This window comes from Podarcis vaucheri, assembly GCF_965113315.1.
Source record: "Podarcis vaucheri genome assembly, chromosome: 10".
In the NCBI taxonomy this organism is placed as follows: Eukaryota; Metazoa; Chordata; class Lepidosauria; order Squamata; family Lacertidae; genus Podarcis; species Podarcis vaucheri.
The window spans coordinates 68,204,669-68,223,554 of NC_138748.1; the positions used below are offsets into that span (position 1 = coordinate 68,204,669).

Sequence of the window (18,886 nt, forward strand, 5' to 3'; positions counted from 1 at the left end):
TCCCTTCGCCTCATCTGCTCATTCAACGACCACAAGAACTAATATGGCTTTCATATCAAAATGAGTCCATATCACTGTGCAGCAGCAGTAGCAGGAGATATTCAACATGTTCATACATTTATGTTTTCTGCCCGTCTTGGCCATCAAGTTAGGCTCTGTGAATTATTACTTGGAATCATTACATAGCAACTTCATCCCAAAAAATAATCTCAAGGTAATTAAAATGTGACATGCAAGTGTGGCACCCCTTTTACTTCAAGCTGGCTGAAATAACAGCTGTTATCTTTCCTAATATACATTTATCATTATTGCGGTTAGTTCCTGAACATTTCACTAAAAAGTACTTACAAAATTCGTTTTACTTCCCCTCCCCACTTTGCCCCCACCCAAAAACCTTCGTGTGCAAAAATCACAGAAGTACCCCCTGAGAATGGAGAGGCTTATTCTGGAAATAATATATTCAGTATACCTGAAGGAGCGTCTCCACCCCATCGTTCTGCCCAGACACAGAGGTCCAGCTCCGAGGGCCTTCTGGCGGTTCCCTCACTGCAAGAAGCCAAGTTACAGGGAACCAGGCAGAGGGCCTTCTCAGTGGTGGCACCCTGTGGAATGCCCTCCCAGCAGATGTCAAAGAGAAGAACAACTACCAGACTTTTAGAAGACATCTGGAGGCAGCCCTCTTTAGGGAAGCTTTTAATGTTTAATAGGTTACTGTATTTTAATATTCTGTTGGAAGCCGCCCAGGGTGGCTGGGTATAAATAATAAATTATTATTATTATTATTATTATTATTATTCACACCAGCCTGAGGCACATTGAGTGAGATGTCACAGGTGGCAATGGAGGACCAACAATGAGGAACAGAAGATCACAGCACTACGATAGACAGAAAGCTATGCAGTCTACCCTACAGTCACAGGCAGGATTAGCCACGCACACAATCTAGAATGCAGTGTGCTATAAATACATGATATGAAGATCAAATAGCTCCAAATGTCAAAAGCCAGTCATTCATTGTAGGTGGCAACTATACTTTCACACCCTATGTCCAGCCAGCTGCAAGATTTGGGGAGCAGGCAAAACTCACCTACCAAGAGAACTTGCACGTGTGCAACTGAGACAGTCAATGTGATGTAGTGGCACAATCCATGGAGACCTGTATTCAAATCCAGGCTCGCCCATGAAGCTCGCTGGATGCCAATGGGCCAGTCACAGCTCTCAGCCTAACCTAACTTCCCATATAGAAAGCATGCCACTCAGCTGAAAGTTCAAAATTGCCAGTCTCTTTAAGAGCCACAGATGGAAAGCTCTCCACAACGGAGAAAGGGAAATGGCAACAACTGATCCTTCAATGAAAACCCACAACAGAGAGAGCAGACGCTGAAAACTGATCCCACATTGTAAAGTCAACGACCTTAACGCTTTTCCGTTTTCATAACCTTTTTGTGCCTTCCTCCTTAAAGAATACACTGACTTTTCAGGAATCCAATTGTGTTAAAAAAAATAAATTAAGCCATTAAATTTGTCTATTATGACTAAGCGCTGCTTTTAGCACATGCATTCAAGAAACGCACTCGAAGTAGACTGATCGAATTACTTGTCATCACACAGCCCTAGGAAAGAATGACAGATGTACTTTAAAGATTTTGTGCTTGTTAAATATTTCAGTATGTTTAAAGTTACTCAAATAACTGAAAGACGATGTTTGCAAGAAGCAGGCTAGAGATTTCTTTATTATGGTTGTAACTTAATTTCTGCCCAACTTGAGATCAATAGATGCGTCTTACATTGGCAAGCACAATCATAGGATAGAAATACTCTAGAGTATGGGAGGAGGGGGCCTTCAAATATTTTGATAACTTGCAACGGCCTTGTTTAAGGACGCCTATGAACATCTCTTAAAAATGGGATACTGCTGTTTTCTGTACTACAAGATGAAACTAGCTTGCGTCGAACTTCAGGGTGAGAGACAGATGTCCCCACCAGTTATCCCTACCCCAATTCTGCCAGCATCACTGGCCCTTCCTAAGTACCATTTGTGGATATAGCTCAGTCAGTAGAGCAGGGGACACTCTTAATCTCAGAGTCGTGGGTTTGAGCCCCACGTTGGACAGAAGATTCCTGTATTGCAAGGGGGTCGGACTAGATCACGGGTGGCCAACTTCCAAGAGACTGCGATCTACTCACAGAATTAAAAGCTAGCAGTGATCTACCCGTTTTATTGGGATTCAGGTCAAAGTTCTTCAGCTTTTTTTTAGGGGGGAAAGCCACATTTTACTGGGCTTCAGGTCAAAGCTGTTGAGCTTTTTTAGGGAGGGGGAAAGCCCCATTTTTAGGGGGTTCGGGAAGCATAAGTTGCTTAGCTTTGGGAGGGACCAAAACCACGCACGGATCGACCAGTAGATCGCGAGCGACCTGTTGGACATCCCTGGACTAGATGACTCTCATGTACCTTTCTAACTCTACAATTCTATGATTCTAAACATACATTTGTCCCCTTTTCTGATGTGGGGATGTTTTTAAAAGTTTCAATACAGCTCTGGAAATGAGGAAGACGGTGGTATATTATAGGAGTCAGCTAATTAGCACTACCAAAATCTAGGCAATTTCTAACAGGAAAATCTTCATCTACTGAGGGCACAGGAAGTATGCTTCCATGGTAGTCCCACAGATCAAACTATGTGCATGAAACTTAACTTCCAGGTGCACACTCTGCTGAGTATGTTTTAAGGAACCTCACGGCTCCCAGAGTTAAAGCAGACATATCACCTTCTAATGCATAAGTTGCAAAGTCAGATTTCCAAAGTATGTCTTAAGGTGAAAGTACAGCAGAGAGCAAACCATGTTTGCGTGCAGCTGAAGAAGAAAGCAACAAGGGAGAAACTCAGTAGGGTGCTTAAAAACAAAAGCATCGTAAAGAAATCCATCCCGCTCTTGCAGAAAGTCAAAAGAAGGCAAACGAATGACTGGAATCAGCTCTGCAAAAAGACTTCAGGGTTTACTAAAATAATTTCAGAACTACATTTTGATTCTTATCTCTTATAGCCAGAAGTGTGCACATACCTGAAGTGCCTCCAATCAAGCCATGACCACCAGAGCCCGATTTCTGAGACCTCCCACTTGCTGAAGAAGGGTCCTTCATACGCTCTATGACATTTTCAGACAGCTGGGGAGACATTGGAGCAAAGAAACACACAAAAACATCATAAGTTGGCTTATCAAAATATGTATTTCCCACACTGTCTTTGGTTCTAGCTCCAGGTATAATGTACTTTTTTCTCCATTTTTTTATTAGCTCTGAGCAGCAGAAAACACATTCTTTTAGGAATCAAAATCTGATAAACACTTTTTTAAAGCAACTAACAAGAACACTTTGGCAGTCCTGGAAATACATTTGCCCCAGCCTATCTGAGCTGAAAACACCCTTAATAATAATAATTTATTTATTATTTATATCCCGCCCATCTGGCTGGGTTTCCCCAGCCACTCTGGGCGGCTTCCAACAGAATATTAAAATACAATAATCTATTAAACATTAAAAGCTTCCCTAAATTTGGCTGCCTTCAGATGTATTCTAAAGGTCTGGTAGTTGTTTTTCTCTTTGACATCTGGTGGGAGGGTGTTCCACAGGGCAGGTGCCGCTACCGAGAAGGCCCTCTGCCTTGAATATTCACAATGCAAAAAATACACCATATTCATCAACATCGTCAGTTACATTTATATACCACCTTCTCTTCCAAGGATGCTCAAGGTAGTATACATGATTCTTCTCCTCCTCTCCATTTTATCATCGCAACAACCCTGTGAGGTAAGTTAGGCTGAGTGCGAGATCATTGGCCCAAGGTCCCCCAGGGAGCTTCATGGCTGAGTAGGTATTTAAACCCTGGTCTCCCAGGTCCTGCTCTGACGCTCTGACTACAGCATGCTTTTGCAGCTACTACCTGTAGCAGGAACCCCCCCACCCCAATCATTCTGTTTGTACAAACTTCACACACACTACATACGCCACATTTCTGTTATAAATTCATAGACGAATCAACCATACATCGGATTTGCACTGTTCCATTTTTATTTTACTCCATATGACAAGGACTATCAAAGGGGGGGTGGCTTGGTTCTGGTCAGCCATAATCCCTTCACCATCCCAGCACATCCACAGGAGCCCTGCCCAGTTGCTATGTCAACCCTGATGATCCCAGACAGAAGACCATCAGGATCACAAAGAACTTGCATATGGGAGTGGATTCAGCATGGACTGAAACAAAGGATAATGATCAGATCTTCCCTCTGGGGGCAGGAAACTGCAAACTCCCTTTTGTCTCCTGGAAGTGACTCATGGGCAGGGGAAAAGCCAGGTGACAGGACACTCAGGTTACCACCACAACTCCTCCCTCAACCCCTCCATTCTGTAATGTATGCATGATGTCAACCCCTTCTGTAATGTATGCATGATGTTTCTGGGGGTGGGCTTGACCTGGGGGATGGGAATTTCAAAAGTTTTTATAAGGTCTTGCACACCATCTTTCTGGGTCTTTCCTCTCTCCTGCGAGTGAGGGGAACACCCTGTTGCAACAGTTCGATAAAGGCCAAGCCTACAGGCTGCTGTTTTGCTCCAAGTTATCCTGGTTGGTGTCTTTGTTTTTGTCCAAGGGAGCCCTCAGATTTTTCCGGTAACAACCTAAGGGCTGCAATCCTAGAAAAACTTCAGCATAAGTAAATACATTTTAAATCATTGGGGCTGCTATACAAGTGTGGTTAGAACTGGGATGCATGTGCCATTGTGCTGCAGAAATATCAGTTTCATGGACTAACGGGATATATTAGCTTGCCTATGCAGGCCATTAAGAATACATCTTTCCATAATCATCATCCGATTTTAACTTTTTTATATGTTTTTTTTTCTTCTTAAATGGTTTTATATTCTATTGTTGCAAACCGCTTTGGTATTTTTTTAAAAAATAAAATCAAAATGAATAGTGGTGTACAAATATTTTCACAAACAAAAGGTAAATAAATAAATGAAATATATGTGTAAACGTTAAATTCCCAAAGGTAAACATTAATGCACACTATCCCACAGGCAAGGCTTCCTTGTCTACTTGGTAAATTAACACGCTGCTGCAGCAATGGGTATCCGGGTGCTATCCAGTAGCAACTCTACAGTTTCTGAAGGAAACAGGACTTCAAGCTGCGTTAGTGTCACAGGGACACAAGCGTGCCTGTTTACAGGTGAACGAAGAAAGGGAGGAGGAGGAATAAAAGAATAGTTGGCAGAGACTAACGGAAAGCGGGGGCCAGGAGAAGTGTGAGGAAATCAAAGAGACAGAAGGAACAAACTCTTCCTCGGGTGCCACCCCAATATTTCCCTGTTTCATCATTCGCCTTTCATTTTTCTTTTGAAGTGCTCTTGGTAAGAGCTTTTACATAAGCTTCAGAAACAATGACCCCCCAGGTTCCATGGCACAGAGAGGCCCTTCGCTAGGCTTCTTTGAGGAAAGGATAGGAGTCGTCTAGACAAAAGGAAAATATAAGTACAGGGACATGACAAGGTAAGGAAACAAACACTGGAAGGTGAGCATTAGAAGCTCTAATACCAGGGGTTCATTATCGTCTGTGTTTATTGAAAATATTTGTATCCCACCCTTCCACGAGATTGTTCTCTAAGGGGCCTCACAACAAACCATTCAAGATACAATCCACTACAATAAAGTAGATTAAAACTGCTCCAGCAGCCAGGAGGAGATAAAGGGACAAAACACACAAAAAACCCACCCTCCTCAAACCATCACCTATGGCGCTTTACAACTCAAATTCAAACTCTGGCTAGGTGCCAGGGAGAGGAGTCATTTGGAACTGAGTAAAAATTACCCTACTGACAAGGATGCTGCTCTGTCGTAAGAACCTTTAGCTATTACAGTCGTAACTTGGAAGTCAAACGGAATCCGTTCTGAAAGTCCATTCGACTTTCAAAACGTTTGGAAACCAAAGCGCAGTTTCTGATTGGCTGCAGGAAGCTCCTGAAGCCAATCAGAAGCCGCAGAAGCCCTGGCTGATGTTTGGCTTCCAAAAGAAGTTTGAAAACCGAAACACTCACTTCCGGGTTTCGATTGTTTGGGAACTGAAACGTACGAGTATCAAGGCGTTCCAACAACCAAGGCATAACTGTACTTCCTAGCTTTGAAAACTGCCGTCCTCAAACCATATGTAGCCTGATCTGCTGCAAGCTCACTAAGAGAAGACCTGTGCGTTCAGTATGGTTTACTATCAAGCAACTGTGTAGTCTTGCACAAACCCTTGTGCTTAATTAGAAAATAAACTAGCTCCAGGGCACTTGCCTCCAAGTAACAATGTGCCTGACTGCAGGCTTACCTTGCAATCCTATGCATGTTTACTCAGAAGTTCTCCCACTGCACTGAGTGGGCGTTACACTTAGGTAAGTATGTACAGAATCACAGCCTTTGTTGAAAGTTTATGCAGTTGAAGACTAGAAGATGTGTTCCGTCATTCCTTGCAGCAACATTAACACAAGCTAGAAACCTTTAAGTTTTCTTCATGCTATGTTTCTCAGCGAGACCTCACTAAGACCTGTGTTTCAGCACAGACTGAATCATAAGCAGCACTGTATTGAAGAGGATCACACCAGAACAGCCAGACACCTGTTCTGCTCATCTCACGCCCACAAATTTCCCCGTTGCAAGCCAGGCAAAATTTTCCCCTGCCGTGACAATGATAGAACATGCTTTTAAAAATATTTAAGTAATGAGAGAGTTGTGTATCCTGCAATAGCGCAGAAAGGGCAAGGTTAAAACAGAAAAAAACAAGAAGGTTAAAGGAGAAGAAGAGAAAGCAGCAAGTCAGAGGAGCAAGACGGAAACCCTCTGCAGATTTGACGCAAAGGAGCAGAAATAGTGAAATGTGATATAATCTGTCCAACCCTGCCAGGCTATTCTGGTGGATACCAGGGTCAGTGGTGTAGAAAGCAAGATAGACAGAGGCAAGGTACCCATGTTAATAATCTCCTGGCATGGGAGGTATCAATGGCTACTAGTCATGATGGAATATGTTCTGCCTCGACTGTCAGAGGCAATATGCCTCTGAACATCTGTTGCTGGGAGTCACAAGCAGCTAAAATGTTGCACTCAGGTGCTGCTTTCGTGCTTCCCATAGACATCTGGTTGGCCACAGTGGGAAAAGGATGCTGGACAAGATTGACCAATGGCCTGATAGGTCTTGTCTCCCACTAGAGTAGCCAAGGCATTTTCTTTTCAGATTTGAGACTGGACAAGAAAATCACTACGATGCAGAAGTTAAAGCAGTTAAGTTGCTACCACTACCCACTGGATCACCTGATTATGGGAGCCCAGGTGGTCTAGGAATCTAGCTTTCTTTTTTTTAAGCAGCAGTTTTACAAATAGCTTCTTCAAGGCAGTAGGGCAGAACTGCCCACTCTGAGAGTATTTTACCATAGCCTAGAACAACTGGCCAGTCTCTCTGAGCAGGCAAGAATCCTTGGGCATCATAAACTGAAATTATCCATGTTGCCTAACGGCAAAATTTACCAGTGAGCACTATGCACCTGGACTGCACAAGCTCAACTTAAAATAAAGGTTCAGGCAAAAGGTCCACCTGCAGAGGAAAATATTTGGCCTGGCCTGTTCTTGTGCCTTGAAAAGCAGCTTGAACTGTAACAGCAGAAAACAGCATGCAAAACTTTTCACAATGTGAAGATTAGTCTTATCACCTCCTGCAAGGAGAAGCTCAGACCTCAACTCACTCACCTGTGACCTAGCTCTATGGGTGGTGAAGCAATTGGGAGTGCTATCTACAGGCACTGCCGTGGTTTCCTTCTGCACTATCCAAAGAGAGAGAGCAAGCAGAGGCAGTCACTGCAGGCGCCACTCACTTGCTCACATCTGTGATTTCTCTCTTAAAAGTGTAGCAGTTGGTGCTGGTCCCATTCTGGCTGCCTAGAGAGGGCAAAGGAATGAGTGAACAGAGGAAGTGGCAGGATACCATTTCCTCAGATTACTCACTGAAGGTTTTCACTCTCCAGCCAGCACTGTGGTTGCACAGTCTCTGGGCAACACAGCTAGCCCAATTCAGACCACTGTGTTACCAATAAAAAGAGAATATAAGTAAACAAGTGAGCTGGAAGTGGCAGGAATTGCTTCTTTCTACTGTCGCCAGGGCCTCTCATTGGCATAGTGCAGAGGTGAGGAACAGCCAGCCCATGAGCCACACATGAAGAGGCATACAACCTCCAACAATAGAGGCAGATAATATCCATCCCGGCATATAGCCACTGAAAGCTTTTTCCTCCTCTGTGAATCCATCCAACCCTCTTTCAAAGTCATTCAAGAGCCAGTGTGCTGTAGTGGGAGAGACCAGAACCTATTGTTGTTGTTATTATTATTATTAGGAATATATTGTATGAGGAAAGGTTGCAACATTTGAGGCTAATAATAATAATAATAATTTATTATTTATAGCCCGCCCATCTGGCTGAGTTTCCCAGCCACTCTGGGCGGCTTCCAATCAAGTGTTAAAAACAATACAGCATTAAATATTAAAAACTTCCCTAGACAGGGCTGCCTTCAGATGTCTTAAATATAAGATAGCTGCTTATTTCCTTCACATCTGGTGGGAGGGCGTTCCACAGGGCAGGCACTACTATCGAGAAGGCCCTCTGCCTGGTTCCCTGTAACCTCACTTCTCCCAGGGAGGGAACTGCCAGAAGGCCCTCGGCGCTGGACCTCAGTGTCCGGGTAGAATGATTGGGGTGGAGACACTCCTTCAGATATACTGGACTCAGGCCATTTAGGGCTTTAAAGGTCAGCACCAACACTTTGAATTGTTCTCAGAAAGATGACAAGAAAGGAGATTCCAACTCAACTTTAGGAAGAACTTTTGGATTGCAAGAGCTGTTCAGCAGTGGAACAGACTCCCGTGAGAGACTGCAGACTTTCTACTCCTTGAGAGGTTTATAAAGCAACCGTCAGGTGGCCATCTGTCGTGGATGCTTCCGTTAAGATCCCTGCATTGCAGGGGGTCGGACTGGATCACCTTCAGTGTCCCTTCCCACTCTGCAATGCTACAGTCCCATGAGTTGCACCTCCAGGTGCCACCAGACAAAAAGGCCTCGTCAACTCAGAAAAACAGGAGCCCTAGATGAGTCATTAGCCATAACTGTGCCTCTGCAACAGATGGATCCTGTCAGGGACCTCAGCTGTCAGGGCCATCTCATTTGCACGCCACCTTTCCATAGCTATAAACCATGCTTGAGACGGCTTACAATATCTAAATAAAACTTGTGTACAGGGCCAGATGGGAAACTACCGTGCCAGATTCGAACGCCTTCCCCAGAGACCCTTGCAAGACCAAAAGATAAGAGACCCACGAAGCACAGGGCGGAGCAACAGAGAATTTCTGAAACATCAATGGGATATTAGCTCCGCCCAAGGCATAATGGAGAACAGCAGCAAGGACAGGAAGAAACACCATGGACAGAATAACAGCCACACACAGAAAGAACAAGGATATGGTTTGAATGTCTCACTTACAGTTTTATAAATCATTTAATGTGACACTACGAATGGAAGTTGTTAATGCTGCAGTTGTTGTATCTTGACTGGCGTGTAATTGAAATTGATAAGATTTTGGAACTTGGAGTATAGAAAAATCCAACTACTGTTTGTATCTTTTGAATAACTGTGTACATGATCATTTTTTTTAATCTTTTTATATATATTTTTCTTTTTCTTTTTATATTTTTGCTCTTTTTGTAATTCTTTTTCTTTTTCAAAGATGTGGGCGTAATGTTTAACGTTTGTTTTCATTGCAATTTTTTCAATATGAAATAAAGATTACTATATATATATATATATATATATATATATATATATATATATATATATAATATATAGAGAGAGAGGAACATAGAAATAAACAAAATCACCAAACCATCAATTCTAGCATGCGGGGGCGGACCTAAATTATATAATTTGATGATGGGTACTGAATGATGGACGGGACGCGGGTGGCCCTGTGGGTTAAACCACATAGCCTAGGACTTGCCAATCAGAAGGTCGGCGGTTCAAATCCCCGCGATGGGGTGCGCTCCCGTTGCTCGGTCCCTGCTCCTGCCAACCTAGCAGTTTGAAAGCACATCAAAGTGCAAGTAGATAAATAGGTACCGCTCTGGCAGGAAGGTAAACGGCGTTTCCGTGCGCTCTGGCTTCCATCACGGTGTTCTGTTGCGCCAGAAGCGGTTTAGTTCTGCTGGCCACATGACCCAGAAAGCTGTCTGTGGACAAACACCGGCTCCCTCGGCCTGAAAGCAAGATGAGTGCCACAACCCCATAGTCACCTTTGACTGGATTTAACCATTCATGGGGGACCCTGGTGGCGCTGTGGGTTAAACCACAGAGCCTAGGACTTGCCGATCAGAAGGTCGGCGGTTCGAATCCCCGCGACGGGGTGAGCTCCCGTTGCTCAGTCCCTGCTCCTGCTAACCTAGCAGCTTGAAAGCACACCAGCGCAAGTAGATAAGTAGGTACCGCTCCGGCAGGTAGGTAAACGGCGTTTCCGTGCGCTGCTCTGGTTCGCCAGAAGCGGCTTAGTCATGCTGGCCACATGACCCAGAAGCTGTATGCCGTCTCCCTCGGCCAGTAAAGCGAGATGAGCGCTGCAACCCCAGAGTCGGTCACGATGGGATCTAATGGTCAGGGGTCCCTTTACCGTTACCTTTACTGAATGATGGGTATTGCTAATTGTATTATAATATGGCGTTGTTAAGGGACGCAGGTGGCGCTGTGGGTTAAAGCCTCAGCACCTAGGACTTGCCGATCAGAAGGTCGGCGGTTCAAATCCCCGCAACGGGGTGAGCTCCCATTGCTCAGTCCCTGCTCCTGCCAACCTAGTAGTTCGAAAGCACACCAGCGCAAGTAGATAAGTAGGTACTGCTCTGGCGGGAATGTAAACGGCGTTTCCGTGCGCTGCTCTGGTTCGCCAGAAGCGGCTTAGTCATGCTGGCCACATGACCCAGAAGCTGTATGCCGTCTCCCTCGGCCAGTAAAGCGAGATGAGCGCTGCAACCCCAGAGTCGGTCACGATGGGATCTAATGGTCAGGGGTCCCTTTACCTTTATTGAATGATAGGTATTGCTAATTTTATTATAATATGGCGTTGTTATAATGAGGCTATTATTGGATTATTGCAATTGAAAACTAATTTAAAAAATCACAAAAAATAAGAGACGTGGTAAATGAGCAGCAGCAGCAGCAGCTGAGGAGGTCAAGGCAGCAGCCCTCCCGGGCACGACAGCCCTGCAAGGTCGGCCTGTCCTCTTCCCTCCCTCCTTCCCTCTCTCTCTCTCTCACCCGGACGCCCTTCACCACCGTGATGTTGTCATTCTCGTCCGCCTCGAAGGTGACCCTCCGCGGGGCGCTGCCTCCGCCGCCCATCGTGACCCGGCTGCCGGCGAGGGTCGCGCACTCGAGCGCCGACTAGGCCGCAAAGCAGCAGAAGACGGGACAAGGTGCCCGAGGAGACCCGCGCCACGCCCACCGGCGCGCGATTGGCCCGCCGCCCCTGCAGGCCCGCCCACCGCCCACAGCGCGCCGGGCTCCCGTTGGCTCAGGAGCTGGTTGCCCGGGGCAACAGCCCGCCCCGGCGTGTTGATGCAGGCCGGGTGGAAAGTTTTTTTTCCGACTCGTGGGTTTCCCGACAGAACTTGTGGGAGCTGAGAAGGGGGGAAAGACTTCAATTCCCAGGATGCCCTGGGGCAAAGGGGCGTGTTCGCAAGGCAGGCTGGGTAAAAGGGAGTCTGCCTGAGAGTCAGGCCGCAAATCACGCGCGGGAGCCGCAATGGATTGTGGGCTGTGTAGTTCAAGCCTTCAGATGTAGCTGCTGCTTTTATTTGCTCTTTTATTCTACTTTCTTAACTGAATTTTGATAGCAGGTTACGGGGGGAGAAGGAATTAAATAGGAAACGGTTTGAAGCTGTCAGTAAACTGCCAACAAGGAAACATGGCACAGCTAATGCAGTTTACTAATGAAAATTTTGTATATATAATAATACAATACAATAATAAAGAATACAATGAGGAAAAGGATGTGTGGTCTATAATTTCAATGGGTTCTGCAGTCTAAATCAAAACAATCACGCAAAAATTTTCCCCGAAAAAATATAATTTATATAAAAAAATATACCCTTGGACTGTACTAAAGCCTATCACTTGTAGTACCTTATTAATTGGGGTTTGGGTTTTTTTAAGGATTACTCTCCCCCCCCCCACCCTCCTCCCTAGGTTTTTAGCTGTTTCTATTTTAGCTGTAAGGCACATGTCAGGGAAGGAGGCAGCATATAAATAAATATAATAATAATAATAATGCCTGGCTCCCCTGAGCCAAAAGCGCAAATTGCTAAGTCCAGGTAATTGAGATCAGAAGTCTTCCCAAATTGCCATTGTGATTAGGGCCCCTGCCAAAATATGCGAGATCAGAGCCTTGTTATTTAGATATCGGTCCAAATTTTATTTATTACAGTGGTACCTCGGGTTACATACGCTTCAGGTTACAGACTCCGCTAACCCAGAAATTTTACCTCGGGTTAAGAACTTTGCTTCAGGATGAGAACCGAAATCGTGCTCCGGCGGCGCGGCAGCAGCAGGAGGCCCCATTAGCTAAAGTGGTGCTTCAGGTTAAGAACAGTTTCAGGTTAAGAACAGACCTCTGGAACGAATTAAGTACTTAACCCGAGGTACCACTGTACTACATTTACATCCCGTCCTTCCTCCAGGGATCTCAGGATGCCTACATGGCCCCTCCTCTTCTTCACGCCACCCTCCCATCCACCTTGTGCGGTAGGTTAGGCAGAGAGAGAGAGTGACTAAACCCAAGGTCACCCAGTTAACTTAGTGGCGGAGTGGGGATTTGAACCCTAGTCTCCTGGGTCCCAGTCCAGCAATCCAACCACTAGACCACACTGACAAGCTCTGAAATAGCAATCCTATATAAACTGAACTTAACGGGATTCACTGTTAGGGCTATAAAGGTCAGGACCAACACTTTGAATTGTGTTCGGAAACTTAGCAGCTTCAGCTCATGCCAGATGCATCTGGGTGCATCCTGATAAGGTTGGGCAGCCAAAAGCACATTACACTAAGCTACCACCCCAGCAGGTACGCGGCCTTCCCTGTTCTGTGCAGGAACAAGGCTGAGGGCATATTGACAAGGGCAAAAAATGGAAGTATGGGCATGAAGTAATAGCACATTGAATAACCACGCTGTTATGTACTGAGTTGAATAGGATCCAAACTGCAGCAGGCTGATTGGTCCTAGAACAATAGGATCCAAAAGGCAGCAGTCTGATTGGTCCTAGAACAATAGGATTCAGAATGCAGCAGTCTGATTGGTCCTAGAACAATGCAGCAGTATGATTGGTTGGCAGGAACCACCCAATCCTGCTCCAGATAGAAGTGAATCCACAACCTGATTGGCTTACAGTAGAATTCCGGAATTAGCCAATCATGGGCAGCCTATTGTGTAAATAATGTATATAAAGCAGATACTGTGAGGGGACTTCCATTCATTCCTCCTCACCACTATGAGCTGAATAAAGAGCATGAAATCACTTTGCGACTCTGAGTATATTTCACACACATTGCAAGGAACGAAGGAAGCAAGCAAGCAAGCCTTGCCACGACTGAATTGCAAAACAATTCCCACCCAGCCTGCACACACGTAGCCCCAGTATTACAGAGAGACCTGCCGTCAGCATAAACGCAAGGGAGTCTCTTCTTGGCATCCAAGGAAAATTGATGCATGAAGCAGAAAAGCAGGCATGCCATGATGTTAAGCACCGAGGCACCAGGTGGAGAAGATAAGGTTCAACAGGAGCTCGAGGGGGGAAACCTATTAGCAGTGGATTGTGGCATTGTGTCTCCCTCATTTGCCACAAACAGAAACCAACTTTTGATTGAGTACGAGGCCATTTCCCCCCCGCGATGAACCTCTTTGGGATTTAAAGGCTGTGTGGAAACAGTTCGTCAAAAGAGCAGTTGGTTTATGTATTGAAAACACCAAGGCTTGCAGGGGGGGGGGTGTAATTTAGGTTCAAATTAAGCCTCTTGAAGAGAAAAGTCATAGCCAAAGAGCAAAGAGGATTCCACACACACCGAAAGCCATCAAAACCACCAGCCAGTTTCTGGAGAAATTCCAGCTCACCTCATTAGGAAAGTGGTGGTTTTTTGGTTTGGGTTTTTTTAGGGTTCAATCTCCAGTAAAAAAAACAACCACCAAGCAGCAGCTGAACAGAAAGACTCATTTTCTGAGACCCTGGGAGGGTCTACCTCTGAAGGCAGACATTCCTGGGTGAAATGGGACAATTAGATTCACCTGCTGTAAGGCAACTTCCTCTGTGCCTATATTTTGATGTTTTCCTCAGGTAAGCTCAAGTTTGCTTTTCAATTATAATCCCATGCCTCAAGATCGCAAAGCCTCATCCCTCCAAACAATATCGGGAACCTATTGTAGAAAGTTATTTCTCTCCATCTGCCAGTTTAAATGCTGAGTGGCCTCGGCTAATTGGACCTTTATTAGAGTTCTTACCTGCCATTTACCGGAAAGTCCCAGGGCTGGCTACAACAGTGTAAAAACACAATCATTTATTACTTTGGGGGATTCCTTGGCAATCTAGAAAATCACCGGAAGAATATGAACACACACAAACACACACACTTGACACGACACGGAATGGAATGGAACTTCCAAAAGTATTTAATACCTTGTGTCGTGTGCAGTGACGTTTTAGTATCCAATTGTGTTTAGAAGCTGAGGACACGGGCTCTTCTTGCGCTAAGAAATGTCCTATGGTCCACAAAGTCTTCATGCCATCATTTTGTTATCATTATTATTCATGAAGGTGCCACTTCACTCTTCGGTGTTTCATTGCAACCACCTAAAATGGCTACCCCTCTAAAACGTGGCAGTGTTGGCTTAAAACAGTATTCTAACACACTGAACAGCATCCAACACAATTGTCCCATTAGCAGAGTAGTTCCCAAACCGTTTTCGGGAACTTGGTTCCATAAACTCATCTCCGGACAACCCACTGAGGAAGATAATACCACAATAAGATTCAAAACAATAATAATTAATTGCACCCTTTTGTGGGTTCCCCAGCGGCTGCTGCCATGACCAAGTTAAGTTTCCTGATTCATCACAATGCTGTGGGTATTGAAGAAATCGACTACAAATCCCATTGCACTGGACAGCTTCCATCATCTCCAGTGGTAGCCCCAAGACCTACTTTCCTCAATCCCATTTTGACTTGGAAGTTTTCCATTCCAGTCTGAGTGGAGAAAGACGGACTAGAAGTGGCAGGGGCACTGCCCAAACATCAGAGCATAGCCTGTCTGACTTACTTGCTTATTGCTCTAGTGAGGAAACACCCAGACCCCATTATGAAAAAGCCCAGGCGGCATAATAGGCAATTCTGCTGTAATATACACTGTAATAAAATGGTTGTCTGTAGATATCTGTGTGTTCCGATTGGTTCTGTGGTTTGGAGATCAAAAGTGAAGGCCTATGGAACTTTTGAGTCAGGGGGCATTCACTGGACCCCTTTCCCCTAGACCACCCTTGTTTGAGGACCGGGACATTCACAGGGAAACCAAAATGCTTGTTTACAAAGCTATTGTACTAACAACCTTACTGCATGCTTGTGAAACATGGACCACTTATAAACGTCATCTCCAACTCCTCAAAAGATTCCATCAACAGTGTCTCCAAAAAATGTTACACATCACTTGGGAAGGCAGGTGAACTAATGCCAGTGTTCTGGAATAAGCAAAGATCTCCAGTGTTGAAGCAATTATTCTTCAACATCAACTTTGTTGGACTGGTCATGTTGTGCGGACGCCTGATTATCATCTTCCAAAGCAAGTACTCTATTCCAAACTTAAAAATGGAAAGAAGAAAAAGAAGAAGTAGATGAGTTTGGATTTGATATCCCGCTTTATCACTACCCAAAGGAGTCTCAAAGCGGCTAACATTCTCCTTTCCCTTCCTTCCCCACAACAAACACTCTGTGAGGTGAGTGGGGCTGAGAGACTTCAGAGAAGTGTGACTGGCCCAAGGTCACCCAGCAGCTGCATGTGGAGGAGTGGAGACGCAAACCCGGTTCACCGGATTACAAGTCCACCGCTCTTAACCACTACACCACACTGGCTCTCAGGGTAATGCTGATGGTCAACCAAAGAGGTTTAAAGACCGTCTCAAGGCAAATCTTTAAAAATGTAGTATATGCACCAACAACTGGGAAACACTGGCCTGCGAGCACTCTAACTGGAGAACAGCCTTTAACAAAGGTGTCATGGGCTTTGAAGACACTCAAACTCAGGACACAAGGGAGAAACGTGCTAAGAGGAAGGCACACTTGGCAAATCCACACTGTGATCAACTCCGGCCCAGAAACCTATGTCCCCACTGTGGAAGGGCATGTGGATCCAGAATTGGCTTCCACAGTCACTTATGGAATAATTGTTAAGACCGTGTTTATAGAAGACAATCTTATTCAACTACGAGTGATCGCCAAAGAAGAAAGAAGAAGACTCAGTTTGCTTCATAGCTGAGTGAGAATTTGAATTCAAGTCTTCCCAGTTGTAGTCTGACCCTTAAACACTAGACTATGCTGGGTTTTCAGTGGCGTAGTATTGTGGCACCTTAGAAGAAGAGGAGGAGTTTGGATTTGATATTCCGCTTTATCACTACCCTTAGGAGTCTCAAAGCGGCTAACATTCTCCTTTACCTTCCTCCCCCACAACAAACACTCTGTGAGGTGAGTGGGGCTGAGAGACTTCAGAGAAGTGTGACTGGCCGAAGGTCACCCAGCAGCTGCATGTGGAGGAGCGAGGAAGCGAACCCGGTTGACCAGATTACGAGACTACCACCCTTAAACACCAAGAAAAGTACAATAGCACAAGGTTTCTTGGACTATAGTCCAGTTTGTCAGGTGTGTGAAGTGTTGATTGAAAACTCATGCCATAATAAATTCTGCAGTCTTTGAGGTGCTACAGGACTCTGTTGTTTATGCTGCAAAAAAAAGAGCTATTCCTCTGCAAATTGTTAGACTTAAACAGTATTTGATCATTGGCACGTAACAGTATTTTCTATCAACAGTATTTAATAGTTGGCATACACTGGTATTTTGAATTTCACAATTGTTGATATCTGGCATGCAATGGTATTTCGCATGTGGCTGTTGGCATGCAATGGTATTTAGAATTCGGCCGTACAGTACTTGATAGCTAGCATGCAGTGCTATTTTGTATCTGACAGTTGACATACGAAACTTTACAAATATTTGATGCCTTCCACAAATCAAAAGATGCAAGGAAAGGCGATGAATCCAAAGAACTCAAATTTCAAAGGCTTAGGCTGAAATGCGATGCAAAAAGCTAAAACCTTCCCTTGGAAATTTGAATATCTACAATTATTTGAAATTTCCCACTGCCTCTGCTAGACATGGATATGGATATTAGATTACAATGTGGTCCAGGGTTAGATAGCACGGTGCCCTCTAGTGGTCAAGGATGATGGGCTTTGTAGTCCAACAACATCTGGAAAAGAACACATTGGCTCCCCCAGGCACTATTACACCACTGTCCTGGCTCTGAATTAAGACATCACCTTATGCGTTTTCTAGAGTTAAAAGCTTGTTGCTGCTTTTGAAATGCTGGCTTTCATAAATAGTCAAATTCTGGGAAAGTTAAGTGCAGGATCCAGTATTGCCAAGCAGAAACTCAGAGGAGGCTTGCGACCAGAAACCGCCCCGAACTCATCTCCCCAACGGAGACTGGAGACTGGGGCAGGCTGGCTGCGGACGGGGCCCCTCCCTGCACCACAGCCGGTTTAGTAAATAGATGCCTGGCAAGGGAGAGCGGCCAGTCTGTCCTGCCACTTCAGAGTACAAAGCAAGAGGGAATTTAGCATTTAACATCAATGTCAGCAGAAATGTTTCATGACCTTCAACAGGCCTCCTGCTCCCCGCAGAGTTATTCATCAGGAGGGGGGGAAACATGACCAAGCTGTAGAATCATCTCAGACACATTTGAGGGCCTCCTGCAGAGAGCATCAAGGGCCGGCAGCACCAGCCGTGATTAGTCTCTCCACCCCAGCTGGAGCTGCAAAGATGCTCTCCCCAAAAAGATGCTTTTGATCAGGCCGCTCAGTCTTGTCTGGGAGTGGGAGAGAGAGAGAGAGAGAGAGAAAAGGGCCTTTCTCAGTGATTAAAAAACAGATTTCAGCACAACGCTTCCTCCCTGGTCCAAGTAGCGTGATATCTTGCCTCTGCGTAATGGCCTGGGAATGGTAATTTGTTCTCTCTCACACACACACAAAGAAATTGAGATGTGATTTCTGGAGACGGAAAGAGGAGAGGTGTTTGAAAAAGAAAACCCCACAAAACAGAGGGGGAATAATTCAGAAAACGATAGGGCAATGCTGGGCTAAAGAGGGGTGGTGGCATGGGAGACCGCCTACTGCTTTGGCCATTTTTATTTTTTAAGCTACATGTCTCCCCTTGCGCTTGAATGCGACAGTGCACAAGACCTACCCTGCAAAACAGCAAATTGATTACGATGGGGTGGGGGCCAAATACAGTCCTCCAGGCCTGTTATGTACTGAGTTGAATAGGATCCAAAAGGCAGCAGTCTGATTGGTGCTAGAACAATAGGGTTCAGAATGCAGCAGTCTGATTGGTCCGCAGGAGCCACCCAATCCAGCTCCAGGTGGAAGTGAATCCGCAACCGGATTGGCCTACAGGAAAATCCCGGAACTAGCCAATCACGTGGGGCCCATTGTGTAAATAATGTATATAAAGCAG

At 45.1% G+C, this 18,886-nt stretch overlaps 1 protein-coding gene across 2 annotated transcripts in view; it reads right to left on the reverse strand.

Moving 5' to 3' along the window:
• The window catches only part of CHCHD3 (coiled-coil-helix-coiled-coil-helix domain containing 3), a 220,825-nt gene extending 209,289 nt beyond the window's left edge, over positions 1–11,536 (reverse strand). For both annotated transcript variants that reach the window (XM_082239304.1, XM_082239303.1), the window contains exons 1-2: positions 11,379–11,536; positions 3,064–3,166 (exon numbers count right to left, since the gene is read on the reverse strand). In XM_082239304.1, coding sequence (XP_082095430.1) covers positions 3,064–3,166; positions 11,379–11,462 — 187 coding nt within the window. In that variant the 5' untranslated portion in view covers positions 11,463–11,536. The remainder of the gene's footprint in view (positions 1–3,063; positions 3,167–11,378) is intronic.
• Between the last annotated feature and the right edge of the window lie 7,350 nt (positions 11,537–18,886).